The 20,833-nt window shown below is 34.2% G+C and overlaps 1 protein-coding gene across 2 annotated transcripts; it reads right to left on the bottom strand.

Annotated features, from left to right (window-relative positions):
• Positions 1 to 4,483: 4,483 nt before the first annotated feature.
• Positions 4,484 to 20,468, bottom strand: LOC132271340 (zinc finger CCCH domain-containing protein ZFN-like). Of its 2 annotated transcripts, none has more exons than XM_059772687.1 (7): positions 20,101 to 20,467; positions 18,997 to 19,154; positions 17,988 to 18,050; positions 13,253 to 13,372; positions 11,798 to 12,094; positions 8,599 to 8,928; positions 4,484 to 5,010 (listed from the first exon to the last, which is right to left on the bottom strand). In XM_059772687.1, the coding sequence occupies exons 1-7, from the start codon at positions 20,177 to 20,179 to the stop codon at positions 4,726 to 4,728; spliced, it is 1,332 nt and encodes a 443-aa protein (XP_059628670.1). In that variant the 5' UTR covers positions 20,180 to 20,467; the 3' UTR covers positions 4,484 to 4,725. The 2 variants fall into 2 exon arrangements, with proteins under 2 accessions (XP_059628670.1, XP_059628671.1); XM_059772688.1 differs by lacking the exon at positions 4,484 to 5,010 and adding an exon at positions 6,277 to 6,528 and having other exon boundaries at positions 20,101 to 20,468.
• Positions 20,469 to 20,833: the final 365 nt, after the last annotated feature.

Here is a 20,833-nt window from a genome sequence, read left to right as displayed (position 1 = left end):
ATCTAGAACTCTATCCAAATATCATAACTATTTACCAACTCTAAATGACTCCGTAATCTTCCAAAATGATGTAAAAACTAAACCAAACAACGGCGAAGCCTCTCAATACCCTCAGACTGAGCATGGGAAAATCATGTATGGTCCCATTGTGCAATCCGAGGGCTACAAACCTTAACCTAAATATTAACCAAATGTGCCTTAAAATTCAAGCATTTTACCTTATTCTAGCTAATTTGAAATACATTTTAGAAAGACAAGGAACATAACAAATTATGGCTTATTCTATTTCTTTCTTTCCCTTTTTTTTTATTTTTTTTCCCAGAAAATAATTAGAGCTTGAACTTCACAAACAGTTTTAATGTCAATATTTCACATCCATAATCATCTCAAAAAACTCATTCAGATGGTGTTTAATGGATGTGCAGTCTAATTTTAACCATAACATTGCAGCTGCAATTTCTTCAGCAACCTCCCTTTAAAATCTCAGCAACCAAGCACAATTAGTTTGAACTGAAAGCCTTAGCATTGAGTTCCTGTTCGTCTTCGTTTGACATCAGCATGAGAAGCTTGTCCTTACCTGTTAGGCTTTGTGTAAACCTTGTTAAACCATCAGAGCTCACATTATAACATGCCAGAGGCCAAAGGACTGGAACTATTCGGTCCATCAAATATTTAAACTTCGAATTTTGCCATCAACATCCCGAAACCATAACTGAAGCAACCTGAGAGTTCTGTACCAAAATTAACATTAGGAATAGCAGAGAAAAGATGCGTTTATCAACTTTTAATAAAGCAAACAATGATGGTTCAGACAAAAAATTCATTTTGGAATGAAGACAAGATAGTAATTGTCCAATCTAATGGACCACAAACCTCTTTATGAGTTCTAACTCCCTCAAACCCTTAAATTTGACTCTTACACATAATCAGATCCATGTACAAAAGAGGCATATAATAACCCAATACAAAACTCAAACAAGTAAGGTCGGATTGCCCAAAATAACTCAGGGCCAAGTGCAGTGTCCCTTTAGCTACGTCAAAATTTTGCGGAAGTTGCTGACCTTTTCCTTGAATCATCAGAAGAGGGCTCTCGGACTCGGAATTCAGAACAGTATTGCAAAAGTATACTTTAACAAAACTTTTGCATTTCGAAATTGATATATAGGGACTAGGAACAAAATTTTCTAATGTAAACTTCTCAATTATGCAGAATAATCATGTGCAGCATCCTTAGACAATGGTAAATAGAAATTTCATGCGAGGGGGAAAGGCTTTATAAAACAAGAAGTTATCCAACTTCACTCATAAAAAATGATGAGAACAAAAATAAAGAGAGAAGAAATAGCAACCACCAAACTAGTTTTGTATCATTTCCTTTTTATTGAACAAAAAATTGCTATCCACTGTTGTATACAAGGTTGAATTGCATAAGAAGGTTAAAAGATTTCTTTTTTTCTTGGATACTAGTTCAGTTGCTTTCATTGAACTTTAGTTTTTGTAGTGCTGCATAACCAACTGCGAGTCATTTAATTAATAAAATATGATTTTTATTTGAAAATGTTTCAATTAAAACTAAACAATATGGTCAAAATATTACCTAAGATTAAATTTAAATGCCTCGTGCCTTTTGAATTAGAATCACATGTTACGAGAACAGTGGAACAAACATATTAATTTGGTCAAAATCTAAACTGCTTATATACCAAGAGTAAGAACAATAGTCATAGGCATAAATTTCCCAAACTAGACAATTCTACATAATGTCATAGGCATAAATTTCCCAAACTAGACAATTCTACATAATGTGAAAACCTAAGTTATTAGTAAAACAAAGCCCCAAGATATTTTTACAGGCCCTATGACTATTCACAAACTGTAAGATATGATTATAAGATGGTTGAAAAAATTATTCAAACCATATACGAGAAACTACACAAGTCCAAATTACAAAACAAATTTAATTTATGGATTGCTTCAATGAATAGATTAGTAAATAATAAAAACATGAGTAAGAAATTCTTAGTCAAGTCCTTGAAGTTAATATTATAATTATTTGTGCCTGCGTTTTCCCCCTTGGTTTTAAATCTCTTGTTATAATAAGTTTACTCCCTCACAGTCTCTCTACATATTATTATTTTTTGATAATAATTTTTAAATTTTTTTTCATGGGTAGAATGCTAGCTAATTGTCTTCAAGGGTTAGGGTCATAAACACAAAGTTGTTGGGATTCATATAAATCTGGATGTTTCTAATTTAAAATAGGAACAATTGAAGCATGGGGAAGAGTACGGGTATTCTAGAAGTGAAATATTGTGATAGAAATTGTGCATTTTATTTACGGTTTTGGCCTCAAATCCTGACATGCATGGCCATAGGAAGGAACAATTGCCTTATCCTCTGTCCTTACCATTTTTTTTTTTTTTTTTTGATAAGTCATCCTCTGTCCTTACCCTTAAAAACATTTAACAATGCATTTTGTAGGGAAGAATGGAGGCAAGGAAAAGGTTGGTGGTGGGGAGGGGAGAAGGGAGGACCTCTCCTTGTTTGGTAGGAAGAAAGGGAGAGGGAAAGAAATGGAGGAAGAAGCTCTCCGTCCTACATACAAATTTGTCCAATACGGAGCAGAAAAGGAAAGGAAAGGAAAGCTGTCTTCCCTGCCATTAACAATTTTGCCCACAATATTTGAATTTTTTTCCTTCATATTTTTGAAAATAAAAAATCAGTCATATTACTTCATAACCCCTCATTTCCTTCCTATTCAACCAAACAACATGAAGGAAATAGTCATTCCTTTCCCAGGTTTTCATCTTTCATCCCACCTACCTTCCCTTCCATCTAATTCTCCATCCTTTGTACTAAACTAAGCATAAAAGTTTCTCTAAGGTATGGTACAAACAATATCTCAAATGTTTTAAAAAGGTGTTAAAAAATTTCACAGTATACATTATGGTAGCATTTCATATAGTTCAATATGTCATGCATTTGCTAATGATGGTGCACAATCATAATCCTTAAAGCTACCAGCACATGTGCACAACGGAAAAAGAGAATGCACTGTTTTATAAGAACATCCATTAGTAATTATTGAATAGCTAGCTCGTAGAAAAAGTCAAAGAAAAATGAGAGGCCCTGGGCAACAATTTACATGAGAGAAGCTGAATTGCAACAAAAATACATTTTGTCATGAATAAGTTTTAAAGGAAAGAAAAAAGAGCACAAGATGATTTTCTTTTAGGTAGTGGGGATTTTTTTTTTTTCTTTTCTTTTCTTTATCTTGGCTGGGGTGGGGGGTTGCTACTGAAAAAAGTGTGGGTAGGAGTAACTTGATAAAAAATCAATTCCAGTGAATGAAACTCAATATTCTATACCTCAAGATCGTAAATTAATGGTTGCTGCTTCACAAGTGATACTCAGGTGTTCAGCAGCCCCACAGATACAGATACTTTATAATGACTATTTATTAATCGGGCAGGCTTCAAATAACAACCTGCTAGCAATATCCTAAGTCGTAATCCTTTTTCCAATTGGGTTCACTTACAAATTATAATTCCAACAAAGTGTCAATCAGGTTCAGTTCTTATTTGATAGAATGAGAGGAAAATACCTTATTTATTGCATTATGAAGATACTTGGCCCAATTTCTTCAAGGATATACTCTTGCAGAAGACTGGTTTGATGCAGGGGTGAGACAGTCAACGAAAGTCTGCTATTTCACAAGGCCTCCAGGAAAGGACAGTATTGAAATCTTTCAATTTGCATTACATACATATCCAGATTTGACTACAGCAACCAACTTGCAAATTGCATTGAGAGCGCTACCTATCAAGAAAATGCAAAAATCAGCTTTGAGGTTTTGTAAAGGCTTAAAGAAACTCACCCAAAGTGAAGAAGATTCATATACTTTTTGCTTCATCTTCAGTCTTCAATAACTATGGTTCACCACAAGTTGGCCCACATGGCGTTCTTCAATGAGAAACTTATGTACTGAAAAGATAGGGGATGGGAGTGGGTGAAGGGGTAGGGAACAATTGCAGATTGACAAGTGCCTACAGAAGTCAGGATAAAATAGATAGTACTAGTACTATTATTGTAATTATTAACAGCAGCAGCTGTGGTAGTTCTAGTGCTTAATAATTAATAGCAGCAGCTGTGGTACACAATGGGGCCATTGCTTGGTGCAATGGTAGCTTGGGCTTACAAACATGAGGATATGAGTTCAAGTCTGAGAGAGCGAATAATTTCAAAGGTTAGGTGTCCCTCTCATATTCCCCCCCTAACGCTCTGATTAGGTGGGACATACACTGGATAATGCTCTATTTAGTAATAATAGTACACATACTTGCAAGGCAGGCGGAACAAGTTCAACCATAATAAATAGATGCAAAGGGACAGGTTTGGATCATAAGCTAGGGTGACAGCCAAAAATCACTGGAAAGCCATACTGAAGCCATTAACACTGGTAAAATAAATGCTTCACATAACATACTGGAAAAAAAACTCATTTCATGTAAAACAGAAAGATGGGCTTTCATAACAGATGAAATGTTTGCATTGGATTTTACCAAATGCAACAATTTTTGCAGATTTATACAATGCAGCAAAGTGAAGTTCAGAGGAGTCGAGCACGTCTACTGAATGCATTTTCAGAAGACACGAATTCTGTACATCTCCAGCAATGGGAAATGAATTTATAGATGATTAATGGCACATTTTTTGAGAGAGAAGTCATCCCTCTGTGTTGATATCATCACCAGCAGGAGGCATCTGCCTTGACTCTGACAGTGAAAGTCGCCTGGGCTTTGCTGAGCCTGCTTCAACAAGGCCTTCGGAAGACAAAGTTAATGCACCAGTTCCTGAGGACGACCCCAACAATCGGCGAACAACCGGTGTATCAGCTGAAGATGATGGAGAGAGATTATATGCAAAAACTCCCATAGGGTGGTCAAATTTGCAACTTGGACCAAATTTGCAGATACCATAACGAGAATAGAAAATGCATAAGGGTTCTCCCTGTCAAAAAAAAGAAAAGAAAACTAACTAGGTCAACTTTTCATCAAGTAAAAAAGTATATAGGTAACTAATCAATGTTGCAGGGCTAATGCATTTAGGTAGCAATTAAATAGCACATTCATGTTTAATGCATCAACTACAACCCAAGAAAAAATAATAATAATCCACCTTCACCTTTCTTCTGCATATTCATACATTCCTACTAAGTCATCTTCTTTTCATATTTTTTTTGTATCTTTTTTCTAGGAATTTGACTCTTGCAGTTCCATGGGCTACGTCGATCCATTCACACCAATTTTTTGAATTGGCAAAAGGTTGGTTTAAACAAACTCACACACAAGATTCATGGCAACTCCACATTCTATTTATCTTTTCTTATTCCCTTTTAAATTTTTATTTATTCATCTTTATGGAGGACTTTTTGACTCAATATCTTCAAATAAACCTACTGATAAGTCGAGACAATGCAGGTCATACATATAATAGTCATGGCAACAACAAATCGCTTTGATTTTTATTCCAAAGAAGGAGAGCAGATACTAATATTTGAAAACCTATCTTGGAACAAATAATTAAGTAGTAGTTTGAAAAATTGCAAAGATCACAAATCAGTTTGCTTCAACAATCACGTAGACATAGGGTTTCTTAACTACATAAAATATTGGTCAAAAAAAACAAAAAAAAAAAAAAAAACACTACATAAAATATACCAAGCCTCTATTAGCTTGAAATATTGTAGTATGGCTTTGTTAGCCAATTTCAGGGTCCATCTACTTATACTGCAGCTTGAATATGTTGCCTTTAGTAGCATGAATCATACTCAATAAAATAACTTATCATCACACACCAAACTTATAAGCATTCAACTATAAGGCTCTTTTTGGTGTCCTAGATGACATATTCAAGAAGTTGCAATAGAAAGCCTCGAATTATTGTAGAGCCAAATGGTAACATACTCTATATAACAACTCTAAAATTGTTTAAGATGGTTTGATTAGTTTCCTTGCTTATCTTTAAGATGCCTATTTCTGCGAACTAGGCCAAACATGTTAGCTAGATTCTGGTCATGTTATGATAATCTCAAAACAATATAGCTTCGTAACCTTATACTATATGACAAGCCAAATCAGCAGCAAGGGTACATTTCTGTTCCATTTGTATTTCCATTGAAACAAATGGAACCACAATAATAATTATAATTTCAAATAATAATGCATACCAAATATGAGACTCTGGGACTAACCAGACATTTTCAATTCGGCCAATAAAGCTTTCAAGCATGGATCCCAGAACCCCACTTTTAGGCTTCAAAATCCTATCATGTTCATCTGACCAATAGATAACCGTGAGAGAGCTATTGCCATGGTTTATAGGGTAGTGCCTATTTTTCAATTGCCTGGTGTTATTGTAAAAAGATTGAACTGACAAGCATCAGTCGCAGGTTCAAGTTTAAATGCAGCCATTTTGTCTGAAATATTCTCAAAGGTTAGGCTTGTCTCTAATCTTCCGCACCCACACCTTGTATAAACAAGACATACACTGAGTAATGCATTAACCAAATTAAATCATTTTTGATTACTTACATAAGAATTTGGCTTTCATGACAAAAGACACCTTAATGGATTTATTTATTTACTTATTTTTTAACAAAACAAGATTAGTTTATCAAACATATAAGATATTACACAAGAAGAATAAACACAAAAAAAGACTAATACTAACAATGGTCTGTCAATGTTGGTGCTGAGAGGGGCAGATTGGATACATATACAATGTCTTGCATTATTTCCATAAAGTGACTGCTTTATATAAAAAGGGTACATAATACATGTAATAAGCAAATTTATTATCATATGCAAAAATGCAGCATGACACAAGGGAGCATATCAAAAGAGCATGCTGCTTGTTTTTATAAGATGTGTAGAATAAACGTCTGAATCACATTGACACTCTTTCAACAGTACATTACATTGTCATTATCTCATAAGTCATAAACTTAGACTTTATTTCCCCCTTGTTGTGTCCAGAATTATGATGTATCTATGTTGGTTTACATTTCGTCAGTACATCACATCAACATTTCTTTAATCATAAAGCAAACAAATTTTTTTTATAACTATTTCAAGAACAGAACTATGGGCAAAAGTCCCTTTAAAGAGTAAATGGAACAAACCCAACATATTTTTATGATTTGGTTGCTATACTACAGATTGGTAAGAGCAATTAGAAGACAATGATTGAATGAAGAAATTGCATGATACGATCAAGTTTAAAAATTTAAGAAGCAAGTGCTAAGTATAAGGAGTATGCAGACAAGAAAAGACATGCCGGAAGGAAGGAGACATGATAACAGTTTACCTACACAAGGAGAGATTCCCGACTAGCTCTTATTCCAACCTCAGAAAAAGGAAGATTGAGCCTTATCGAGTCAAAATGCCTATTGAATTTATTTTCCACAACACTTGGTCAATGAATCTACATTTATGTTTCAGATAAGTACCATAGTGGCAAAAGAAAGAATTACAGGTCAGCACTAAACTCAAGGATGAGATTCTTCGGAGGAGGGATTGATGCAATAAATGGTACCTTGGAAAGTATATTTTATCAGAAGTCAAATTTTATTCTTTGTTCTATTTAGTAGCAATTATAATTCCATATTACTTACTAATGTAGTATGGGGAAGTGAAGAGTGTCATACGAATATTAAAGGTGACATTAATGCTGTGCGGTAAGCTAAAAAGTGTGTCTAGAAAAAGTCAAGTTTCCTTAATGGTTCTATTATAAAACTGACAGCTCCCTATCTCTGTGGTGACAAGTCTTCAATCTTCATCAACATAATTTTGAAGATCTTATCAGTTTATAAACTATCATCCAGCTTCTCCCAGATTTGCCCTTTAAAAATCTAGGCTCTGATGGTGATCAAAGTAATATCTGTCTTTTACTTACCATCCTACAAGAGCTATTTCTCTCTCTTACTTTGCTGCAAAAGTTTTGTGACTTTGAGATATTAAAAAAATGGTCTATAGTGGCCCATTCTTCTAGAGCAACCCATAATTCATGCTTGTGATTGTCTAAAATTATATGTAAATATATAGACATACATACATATATATATATTGAGACTAATCAAAAGAATATAAAAACATATTTGCTAGCTTCAATAAAATAGTCTCCAATCCAACATTATATATATATATATATATATATATATATATATATTGAGACTAAGCAAAAGAATATAAAAACATATTTGCTAGCTTCAATAAAATAGTCTCCAATCCAACATTATGACCGTGCTCACAATGAATGAGAACACGTATCGATATGCACACCACAGACGCAACACAAAAAAGAACAGAAAATCATATTAAAATAATGGAGAAATAACTTTTTAATTCAGGAAAAGAAAGTGTAAGAGCAATTAGGGATAAAAATCCATATATATCATGAAGATAGCTGAGGAAAGTAAAAAGACCCAAAGTTCCCAAACTAAATATGATTTGAAAACTGATCTGAAAGAGTAATTGACACTAAGTGCAGAAGGACAAAGACTATCAGAGATCAAACTTAACACTAAAAATGACTCACAGGACGTAAAGGAAGGCCAAGTGGGCTCAAGACACAATCTGGAGCAGGAATCAGTCTTTCTCTTGGGTGATGGAAGCGACAAACTGCACCGAACTTGCAATCTCCAGTCTTCATGTAAAATTGGCATTCAGGTTGGCCAGGTCTCTCAGGAAATACATTCTCCCTCTGCAACGCGTAGTACCCCATAGGTAAAGAGCCAGAACGGTACGGGGAAAATGTCCCTTGAGATCCTGCATTTGCTGCTTCACCTTGGGGTGAAGTCTCGTAAAGCGGACTGTTTCCCACTGTTTGCTGCTGGCCCTCCGAAGACGAAACTGAACCCAGCTGACCCTGGAAAGGAAATCACCCAGTAAGCACATCCACACTCTACAATGCTGAGAAGCTTTATAGAAACTGTTTACTCTCAACTCATTTTAAAAGTAATGCTTGAATATGTATTAATAGTTATATGTATACATTATATAATTGAGAAAAAAAGATACAAATTTGTATGTCAAAGATATAAAAAAACAAACTGGTGCTAACACAGAAAAAGATATAAACAGGCTTTATTAACAGAAACCTCCACTGCACCCTTTGATTAGATTAGTAGATTAAAAGAGCATGGACCTATAATTTTACTTCATGGAAATACTTTATTATTAAAATATCAAGTACTGCAACAAGAACTGATTATGTATAATGATAATCAGATCCTTACTTTTTACAATATTTAATGATATATTATTTTTATTGATGCAAATGAAAGATTGTGTGTGGATAAATTAATGCTATATAACAACACTTCTTTGTAAACACAAGGTGGTGTTTGGATTCGTTTTAAGTGTTGCTGTTTATAAAAATATAAAGCTGGTTCTATTATTTTAATTTATAATCATTTTTACACGCAAATTCTATTTGGTAACTAAAAAATAATAATCAAACTTTTCATAGAAAGTTAAGTTCCTTTTCCATGCTAAACGAGAACTTTTATAAGTTAACAAACAAATATTCTGATTTTCAAAAAAATTGGTTATTTTACTTCAAACTTTATGTTTTTAGAACTCAAAATTTATGGGCTTGATTGGTTTAGTTCTCTAAAAACAATTTAAGAGCTTTGAAAACAATGACCACAGGATTCAATCTCCAACTCATTTCCAAATAAACAAAAAAGAAACCTAAATTCCCTATTTAGTGGGTTGAAGGCTTTGATCCAATTCTTCACATTATGCATTTGTTTTTCCATTACAAATAAATCCATAAAGATAGATCATCCAAATGCTGCTTTTCTATCCCTTGCTTGACCCTAAGATTTGGAACTATATAAACACCTATATGGCTATATCAGTATGATATTGCAAGCAATTTAGGTAGCTTAGTTTATGTATCTAATGTATGTAACCTAGCTCAACTAAAAATCTGACAAAGTCAGAATTCATTTATGATAAGGAAATTCTAACATAGTTCTGGATGTGCAATTTCCTGAACTTCCAGAATCATTCCTAGTTCAAATCAAGACCAAATTATAATAATTGAAGAATATCCCAAATTTTCAACCTAGGAATTGATACGCAGGAAGTGAATTCCAAAATAAATCAAATTTTATGCTTAACCGAAAAAAATAAAAAATTCAATCCCCAAATTCGGTTTCAAATAAACAAAAAGAAACCTAAATTCCCTAATTAATGAATTGAAGGCTTTAAACCAATAATGGACTTAACAGTCTATCACACGGTTTCCAGCAATACCACTTCTGTTATATGGGCTCTCCTGTTTCCCCTCATGTACCAATGTTGACACGACACAACATGGGTAACAGAATGTGTCCGACACATGAACCCAAATCGGACACCCCTATTCTTTACATTGAATAAGAAGAAAAATTCAAATTTAATAGTAGAGATGGTTCCCTATCCATGAGATAAATGTAAACCTTTTTCTTTTACCACATCCCATTTCATTTGACTGAATCATTAAGTATATTCTTATACAACAAAATTAAACATTACGGCTCCGTTTGTTTCGATGTAAAATATTTTCCTCGGAAAAGATTTTCTTTTTTCATGAAATTTTTTTTTAAAATTTTTATTTTTTGATGTTTAGCAAAGGTCTAGGTCAAGGACGAGGTCGAGTCCATCGGGCGGGGCGAGTAAACTAACTAGCCGAAAATTTATGGGTAAGTTATTTTTGTTGGATTTTAATATTTTTTTCTTCGTAAATATTTTACGACAACCAAACACCAGAAAATTAAAAAATATTTTCTAAAAAATATTTTACATCCAAACAAATGGAGCCCACATTATAATAAAACATAATGTATTTACATGTGTGGTACGTGCCTACATACTCGTATCCAAATTTTGGGCACGTATCTCTGTATTCTAAGTTTTGGAATTCGAGGAGGTCTGACACTTATATACACCGGCCACAGCCAAGACACTTACCTGACTCAGGATCATAGATATCATCACCATCTCCCAGCCCAATTTTCCCACCCCCCACTCCAGTGGTCAACACCACTACCAACAACTTATCAGAACTGCATCACCACCACCGCAAGCCCTATAATACCTCCCACTGCCCACCCCACCAACCCCTACGCACAAATCTCATGCATCAAAGAAAAAGAAAAAGTTCTCACATAATAAATTCATGAGAATCCAAATTCACCTAATATGTTCCAAAACTAAGTTGAATTCCAAGATACCGAAGCCAAAATGGTCTTTTGCCAAGTTATCAGAAAGTCCAAGTGTCAGCAAAGGCAAAGTTGGTCAAGCATTTATTCTACATCCAAGTACTCTAAAAAATAGCTCTATAGGATGCATAAAACCTTATCAAATTTGGGAAATTCGCATGATTGCTGAAATGATTTTGATAGACCAGCAAGTTAAGAATGTATAAAGAGAACACCACGATGACACATACTCCCAAGCACAACAAAAAAAAAACACTGTTCTTTTTCATTTTCTTTTCCTCTACCCCAAAAGACCCACATTGGAAATAAAAGCAGCCATTAGAAGCCTTTCCTTTTTTCATCATCTTTTTTATTTAGGAAAATGATAAAAGTCGTGGTTTTTTTTTAACCATTAGAAGCCTTTCTTCGTTCAACTTTCTTCCATTCTCAATGATCTTTTAAAGGAAGCTTGCTCCGCCAATCTAGATAAGCAGGCTCAATGAACATCATAGCATTTTCTGAAACAACGAGTAAATAAAAGCTTACACTGTATGCATTCCATCCTGGGACTGATACCATTCCCTGAGGTACAATCAAAGGCGCATAACTTGAAGGGCCTTGCCAGCGTGGGCTAGGAATAAAAGAAGCTCTCGACAAGGACCAGTTTGCCATTCCTCCCGGATACGATTGCTCACCAGGAGATGTTGAAGAATGGACAGGAGGATAAATAGGAGAACCACGCAATGAGACCATCATATTAGATGGTTGAGGATGATGGAATTTACAAGTGCTTCCAAACTTGCATTGCCCAGTTCTCAAATAATATGCACACTCGTTCTCATTCTGCAGGGAAGTAAAGGAGGAGAAAAAATCAATATGAAATACTATTTAACCCTAAGAAGCATGGGCACCAACATAAAGTAACTTTGATGATGTCAGATATATCAAATGATGCAAGTACAAGACACCTAGATACTACCGGAACATGCCCCACCAAGTTTAGACTCTTAATAAAAATATTGTAAATCAAGACACATACCAAACATGTGGTCACCGTGGGTCTGAAATGGTGTGGAACCGTGGATATGTCTAAACACGGCTATATTTTCTTGAAATACAAAAAAAGAAAGAAAAAAAAGGTGTATTTCTCCATAAACAAAGATGAAATACCAATGATTTACCTAAAAAAAAAGATGAAATACCAATGAAAATTTTCTTTTGCTTTTACCAGTTCACATTAGATCGCAATATTTGGTATATGTTACGCTGCCTTTTAATCCAGTAAATGTGGTCAACTGAGTCATATATTAATCTAATTTTGATTGAGCCATCCTCTCTATCATGATGGCTAAATTATTAATAACGTACATGATTAAATAATACAAAAGTGCAGAGCTTGAAGATTTGAGTTAATCAAATATTTAAGTTTCCTCGAATAATATAAGAATTAAATATGAAATCATTCATTAGCACATCCTTGCCATTTCCATCCTACTTTAAAACAAAAATCACCATTTTGGCATGTACATGGTAATTCGGTACTGTCTAGCATCCAATCATTATATCACATTTGCAAGAAACAAGAAAGATGCATAAATGACATGCAGAAATATAATCGTAATGTTCCAAATAAGTTATGATGGAGAAATTATGAATAAAATATATGATTAAATGATACAGAAGTGCGGATCTCGAAGATTTCAATTAATCAAATATTTAAGTTTCCTAAAAAAATATAAGAATTAAATACGAAATATATTCATTAGCATATCTTTTCCATTTCCATCCCACTTTAAAACAAAATTCACCATTTTGGCATGTACATGGTGATTCGGTACTGTCTAGCATCCAATCATTATATCACATTTGCAAGAAACAAGAAAGATGCATAAATGACATGCAGAAATATAATCATAATGTTCCAAGTAAATTCACGAAAAAATTGTACCAAAAAATATAAGTGAGTTCAATGAAATGAGAGAGAATATTATAAATCCGAACCGGTCGAAGTGGATAGCCTAAAATATTTAAAGAAACTCTTCCAGCAATTCCAGCCTTGTCTCTAGGATGATCAAACTTGCACGTGGCTCCAAATTTGCAAGTACCTGTCTTCAAGAAGTACTGGAAAACAGTTCAAAGCAAAATAACCTCAGAACATGAAAAATAAAACAAAATGATAAAATAGAACCTCTGCATTCAATATGAGGGGCAATATGAATGACAATTTTAACCTTCTTTCACAGAATTAAACCCAACAGGGAGATAAATGAATGTGCAACAATTAAATGGAAGGCCAGAGCATAACCATTTTACTCTTGGAAAAAATAAACAGAAGACAACATGAAGGCCAGAGAACACTAATAAATTTGCATTTTAACATGGAACTCACTTTAGATCTCATGCAATAAGTTTTTGGTTGAGTCAAGTGTAGATTTTTGTTAAGCGTAATACACTGGTTGTAATTTTCAGTGTTGCAAAACATGGGCTATAAGGTCTTATATTGTGTCAAGTTATGATATTGGATCTCTTATGTGGTCTTTAAGAGATATAGTGTAATCTTAGTAGTCAAAGAATTCCTATTTTGGAATCCTACAGCTGGTGGAAGTAGGAGACATCCAGCAATCTATAAATTCTAGTGATCCTTCTTCAATTCAATTAAGTTTTAAGAAATTGAAGCCTGCGTATCAATTTTGCACAGAGTGTATGTTTCTAGACTCGACCCCAATCCTACCCCCAAGCAATGGCCTCTCAGTTTCACTCAGTTCTCGGCTGAAATAAAGATACTGCTGTTCTCACCTCCACGCCACACCCACTAAAAAATAGATTGGTTTGCTTTAAAATTTTAGGATGGTTCAAATTTAAATGGTTTAAAATCAGCCTAAAGATCACAAATAACCTATGTCACAATAACTCAAACTCTTTTTGGCAATTGACAGCATAGAGTATGTTTTGGGTTTATTAAAATAGAGAAGAAATTGACAGCATAGCAATTGAGGTAAGGTAAAAGCATGAACTTCAAGCAACCATAAAATAGATCAAGGAGAAAACAATGTGTTCTAACCAAATGGATTTTCTACTTCTATTAAAACCTATTTCTATATTTGATGTGTAGTTCCAGACATGTATCAGTGTGGAAAATTTAAACATTAAATTAGTGAGTGGCTCATAACACACTGCATGCATAACAAGGTCGAGGCATGTTGAGCTCATACAAGATCATGCACTGGAATGCTTGAAGACTTTTCGCAGCCAGAGAATTCAGTTTCCAGTGCAATAAGAATGAGCAAATCTGTAAAAGCTACTGCAGGTACAGTTTGCCTCTCTCTCAACAGATGTTCTAGCTTCACAACTAAATACCGGACAACATGTTATGAATCATTTAACAATTTTCATGTCACAAACATTTTCTCTAGACTCGTTTCTAATAACCATTTTTTTATCTGGTAACAAAAAAGTGAGCTTCTCTATTGTAGACCGCAAACATATTTACTGGAACTGGAACACGTCAAAGAACTAGGTCATACTACTCTGTTAACCACCAACTACTCTAAAAGCTTAAGCTGTTAGAGAGGGTGTAACTTTAAATTTTAATTATCAGGTTGATATTGAGGTTTAAACACAAAACCTTGCCTGCTCTGATACCATGTTAAACACCATCTACTCTAAAAGCCTAAGCTATTAGAGATGTTGTAACTTTATATTTAAATCCTTCAACATACTCATTTATAATGATGATCACAACATAATGTAAATAAATAAAATTGATAGGACAAATGAAAAACTGTGAATTATTTTCAGTCATATTTGCGATCTGGTAAGATAAAATAGACTGGGACATCACATTACGCAACTGGATATATTTTCAAGCAGTTTTAATTTTCAGGCTACTAAGAACAGTTCACTGTAGGAATAAAAGATGGGGTGACAGATATTCTGATCTTAAGACAAAGAAGGATCCGACCTAAACCAATTGATCTAAAATGTAACTTTAAACCATGCAAGGTGTATCTAATTAATAGATTGTTAATTTATTATTTTTCTCCTTTATGCCTTTAATTTAATTAATTATGTACACATCCTCCAAACCTACCATATCTATTATCACTACCCTGTTTTCCTCAATTTTACAAAGTTTGCCTCCAGTAATTTTACATATTAACCACGCGAGTAAAATGTCTACTAATTCTAATTCACATAGTGAGGAGGAAAGTTACCTTATTGCTTTCTACTCATAATTTTAATTAACAAATTCTCTTTTCCTCGTACACAGTACCACTGCCTAAAACACAACTCATCTCACAATATGACAAGGAAACTGGTAATGAATAATTTAAATCTTGTTGGCAAGGAAAATGATGGCATTGTTAATGTCAATTATTTTCTCAATAAAAGGCAACCAAATGACATTATTTGTTACAAAACGGGAAGAGTTACAAGAATGGGAAAGCAATTATTTTTTAACTTTTACTATCATTCTATTCATGCTGAAATATGTGGTAATGTTAGCCACCAAATTGAGCAAGAATACATTTCAGAATGAACAAAGGTGCTTCATCTTTGCTAGTAAATGAAGAAGAAAAATAACTCCTAAATGACAATCAATGACTGTTGACCCCAAGGTTTCAACCAAAGGGCAATTGGGTAATTTTGATGATAACAAATATTAACGTGTCAATTTAATATATTATTTGATTTTCAGTATTCAGGCTTTATTTTATGAAAATGTTCATGGCAAAGCTCAATTAGTCAAGACAATTGACAAGGAGGAAACCCATAAAGCTTCAACTTAAAGATCAAAAGGCATTGAAGTCAATGATGAAGAAATTGGGTAAAGTAGCCAAATGGCGAGAGCTAGATTTACTTGTAAAGCAATATTTGTTGCATTTGATGAAAAGCTCAAGACTTGACCTGGAAAGACTCTAGGACCCATGAATAAAATGAATCATGTCATTTAGAAGTCTCTAGGATCATTGACTTGCACTTAAAAATTCAATTTCACATCACAAGGGTATAACTGTCAATAAAAATGTTGAATGTCCCTTTTGGTTTTGGAAAAATTACAAATACTTAATTCGAGGACTTTTAGATGCCTAGAAGGTGTCAAGTAGTCATCTAGAATGAAAATCAAGTAGATAAGTCATATTTTGAATAACAAGTTCTAGACGCTTAGTAAGGTAGTTTAAGATGACTAGTAGAGCACTCCAGTAACTGAGTTCAAACTTTATAATTGACTAGATGCTTAGAAGACTTCTTTCAGATGTCTCGCAGTGAGTTCCAGAAAGTTGGCCAAATTCTCAGATAGTTTTTTAGATGCCTAGAAGGCACTTCAATACACCTAGAAAAACTAACCAGAAAAGGTTATGGTTCAGTCAAGAACAAGTCAGAACATCTAATACTCACTCTCCAGACGCCTAGAAGACTTTCAGAAGAGTGGGTCTGATTTTTTAGCCATCTATAAATTCATTTCCAGACGTCTGGAAGTTCATAAAATTTAAAATCTGAAAGATCCAACCACCACCTACGCTAGCATTTCATTCCCAATTACCATATCATTGAAAAGGGGTTATAAATACATGCTCACTTAAACATTAAATATCGACAATTACCACTTGAATATACTATTGAGAATCATTCATTGTTCTTGAGCATTTACTCCTCTGATCTTGAGCTTTCAACACTTGCTTCATTTATTACTCTGGATTGTGTGCTATACACTTGTGTATCTATCCATTAAGGGATCTCATTTATTGTACTCGAATCCTCATTTCTACAATTATTGTAAAAGGGTTTGTGAAACCCTAGAAGCCTGGGTGAAGGAGTTCAGTTAGCAAGAGAAAGAAGAGCTTGTGAAGCTCATTTGTATACTGTTTGCTTCCCAACCCTGAAGGAAAGCAAATAGTGGATTTGGGAATCCTCGAGAGGTGCTCTTGAGGCGTGGACATAGGTGAGGGGGCTGAAGCACATTAAGTGATCGTGTTCTTAGTGTTTGCATCCTTCTTCCCTTATCTCTTTATACTTGTGCATTGTTGAATTTAAATTGGTATATCCTTAATCTTGAACAAAAACAATAATCGGATAAAACTTCATTGTTTTCCTTGCTTTCAATACTTGGGTAACAATGACCAATTCTTAGCATAATGCATAAAACTTACACCAATCGGCAATAGATTCGTAGTATTATGGGTTCGTGTTACATGTCACATGCACAACAATTGTCGAGCCCAACCACTATCCATATTAAACTTATTCTTAGAATAAAGTAAAAGGCTTCTGCAAAATAACCATGAGCACACATCGGAACTTAAAATCTATTAACAGTTCAATGTTGTAAAAGAGAATCTGCAGATTTTATAACATTGTCTAATATCATTAATCCCCAAAAATTGAGAATAACATTGCCCTAATGTAGATTTATAAGACTTTTTTTTAATGCATGAGTGCTAGCCAAAATATCTTATTAGTTGCATCCCACTGTCCCCCTCCCATTCCTAACCAAAAGAAGGAGAAAACCAGTCATCATTCATCAAGAATTCACGTATATTAAACCTCCTGACATATCATATAACTTGGCTACTAGAAAATTCATTACATGATATTACAGAAAAGTGATATACTTCATGTTAACATTACAATTGTAACCTAATCCCCCCAAAATCAGTACATTTGTAACTTCAGAGACTGCATGTACAAAATCAATTGCAACGTTTACATTGAAGAATGGAAGATAAATACATGCCTGACATTCAGGTTGTCCCATTCTTTCTGGGTACTCTCCCTTCATCCTTGCAGTGGCAATAGCCTGGAATTTAATAGCATCAGATTGAAGAAATAACTCCAAAAATTACAATAAACTATCAAGATGAATCTTGAAGAAAGTTTCTTTAATGGTGGATTTATGAAGAAACATGAGATTTGGCATTAAAAAGATACTAGCCGAAGATGTATCTTTGCAAACATTTGGTGTAGCCTAGTGGTATCTCCTCACCTTTCAAAGTGGGAGGATTCAAGTCCCATAGGGGCAAGTGGGTGTTTGAGTTATTTGCCAGGATATATATATAAAAGCACAGAAGTTTGTCAGTGGGTGTGTCCATGAAGTTGTGCCTGAGAAATATGTTTCTCTTAGAGTCAGCATCAGATAACACCAACTGCAAGTAGAACTTATGCACAAAGGAGTTTGCAATTATGTGCCAGTTTTTGTGTGAGACACAAACTATTTGTGGACAATTACATAAAAGCATAATAATAAAAACTGCTAGTGAAAAAATAAACTATTCTATTATCAAATAGAGCCAAACCTACAACTAAAATGCTAATATTCTTAATGATGTCAATATCTTAGAAGCAGCTCTAAGGTTTATGAGAGACAGAGAGATGGAAAAGACAAGTATAAAAAAAATGAATTAAATCATATTATGAAAATCATTCTATAAAAGTCGAGACAATGCTTTATTAGTTATATTATAAAAATCATAATCATTTATAAAATGAAAATGTTCTAATCATTCTATAAGAAACCAATTAGGACTTCATGAAATGACACTCAATTATGCTTATCATGGTTCGCAGGTTCATGCGTCCACACCTCAACTACCTTGAAGATTGTAGAAACATAGTAACAAGGCTTCAAGGTGTGTGTAACTAAGAACCTAGTTGACGATATACAGAGATTACTGAAGAAACTATTTCACCCATTTGATAATAATCTCTGAATTCATAAAAGTGTCCAATCTAGCCACAGCTTTTACCAGTTTCCTGTTAGGAGGATGATTAAATCGGCATGTTGCCCCAAATCTACATAGGCCAGTTCTGATGTAATAAGAACAGTCCGGCTCTCCTTCACGCACGGGATAAGGTCCGGAGTCCATTGTTTCGCTGGATCTCAAACTCATTTGCCATAATGCATCTGAATATCGATAAGAGCAATCAGTTTAAAACATTTATCATATTTGAATATGATGGTTCAAAATTTAACTACTGTTTTGATTTTTTTGTTTTTTGTTTTTTGTTTTTTGTTTTTTGTTTTTAATATCATTGAGATGATGTTGTTATGCCATTTCAATTAAGATATCAGCCATAGAAAGCAGAACCCCTCAAAGAAAAAATTCAATGTTTGTAGGGAATAGAATTTCAGAGAATTCTGCATTCTGTTAGAAATATTGACAAAACAATAGGTTCTTGCATATAAATAAAAGAAAACAAGACATATTGAAATCATGTACAATTGTGGCCTAATTCATAACTAAAATAAAGCCGATAAAATAAATAAATAAACAAAAACATCAAACCAATAGAAAGCTTGTAAAATGAAATCTGAAGAGGATGATGTCCCAATCATTTCGCCTCCTTGACAGGGCAAAATAACCGCTGCCGTTGTGGTAATTTCATAAATGTGTTTGCCACCTTATTTGATTTCATTTTAAAAATTATGTGAAAGAAAAGCTTTTCCATGAATTAAAAAAAAGAAGCTTATAGCAGGAGTTCCGCATTATCATAAAGATGAAAAATAAACCCAAAAAAAGAAAAACCAATATTTTGCCCAAAAAATTTTCTAACGTAAAAAAAATAAAAACTTGATAATTTAGCTAAAATCATTGGTAATGAATACAATTCCAAGTAAATTCACCAAATTTGATCAGAATTACAACAATTCATCACAGTATGATCAAATTCACCATTGATCGGACCCAAATTCAGTTGGAAAAAGACCCAAAAGCCAACAAATTCAAAACTTGATAACCACCATCAATCAAACTAAATCCCATTTCTACATTTGAAGAATAATTGTAATTGCCAAACAGAGAGCTATATATATATATATATAGAGAGAGAGAGAGAGAGAGAGCAGGGACCTTCATCCATGGAACCAGACAAGGAGGTTTCCTGGGTCACTGTTGCTCGTGAAATCGGAATTTCCGCATCGAATTCCATTAGACAGAGAAACCTCCATCACCAGTCCCTGACACTGCCAAACCCCACCGGAATTCCCATCGCCGAGCTGGTCCCCACGTCAGATTTCAGGCGATCAAATGTCTATAGAGAGAGAGACACACACAAACCAAATACGGAGAGAGAAACAAATAGAGATAGACAGAGAGAGAAGGAGAGGGAGTTTAGAGAGAGAAAGAATGAGAGGGAGTTTAGAGAGAGAGAGTAAAAAAGAGGCAGTTTAGAGAGAGAGAGAGAGAAGCGTTCTCTCCCCTCCACAAAAACAAGGCGAAGAGGAATAAAAACCAACCATCCACAGACACACACAAACACACACACACTCACGCACACACAAACCAAGTCATCTGTTTGCTTTTTCACCCGCGTTTTGAGAAAAAAACGGACGACTACAACCTCCCCCACTCGCGCGAGTACTCATCAATCCACGCTCTCTCTCCGCTCGCCACGTATAACACAATCCACTTCAAAAAACTCAACGTCAACGCCAGATTAATTTGTTATTTTTATTCTCGTTTCCATCCATTTTTAGCCACATTTTTTTTTTACCCTTTCGATCATCATTTGATCTCCATTTGTTCTTCTTCCTCTTCCTCCTTCAATCTGAAGCACTCACTGATCAAATCGGGTTAGGAGTCA

This window comes from Cornus florida, unplaced genomic scaffold (genome assembly GCF_030987335.1).
Source record: "Cornus florida cultivar Cherokee Brave unplaced genomic scaffold, ASM3098733v1 CherokeeBrave_3.0.0_Hap2_Chr08, whole genome shotgun sequence".
NCBI lineage: Eukaryota > Viridiplantae > Streptophyta > Magnoliopsida > Cornales > Cornaceae > Cornus > Cornus florida.
Note: the sequence above shows the minus strand (reverse complement) of the source record. Positions and strands in the feature narration are given on the sequence as shown.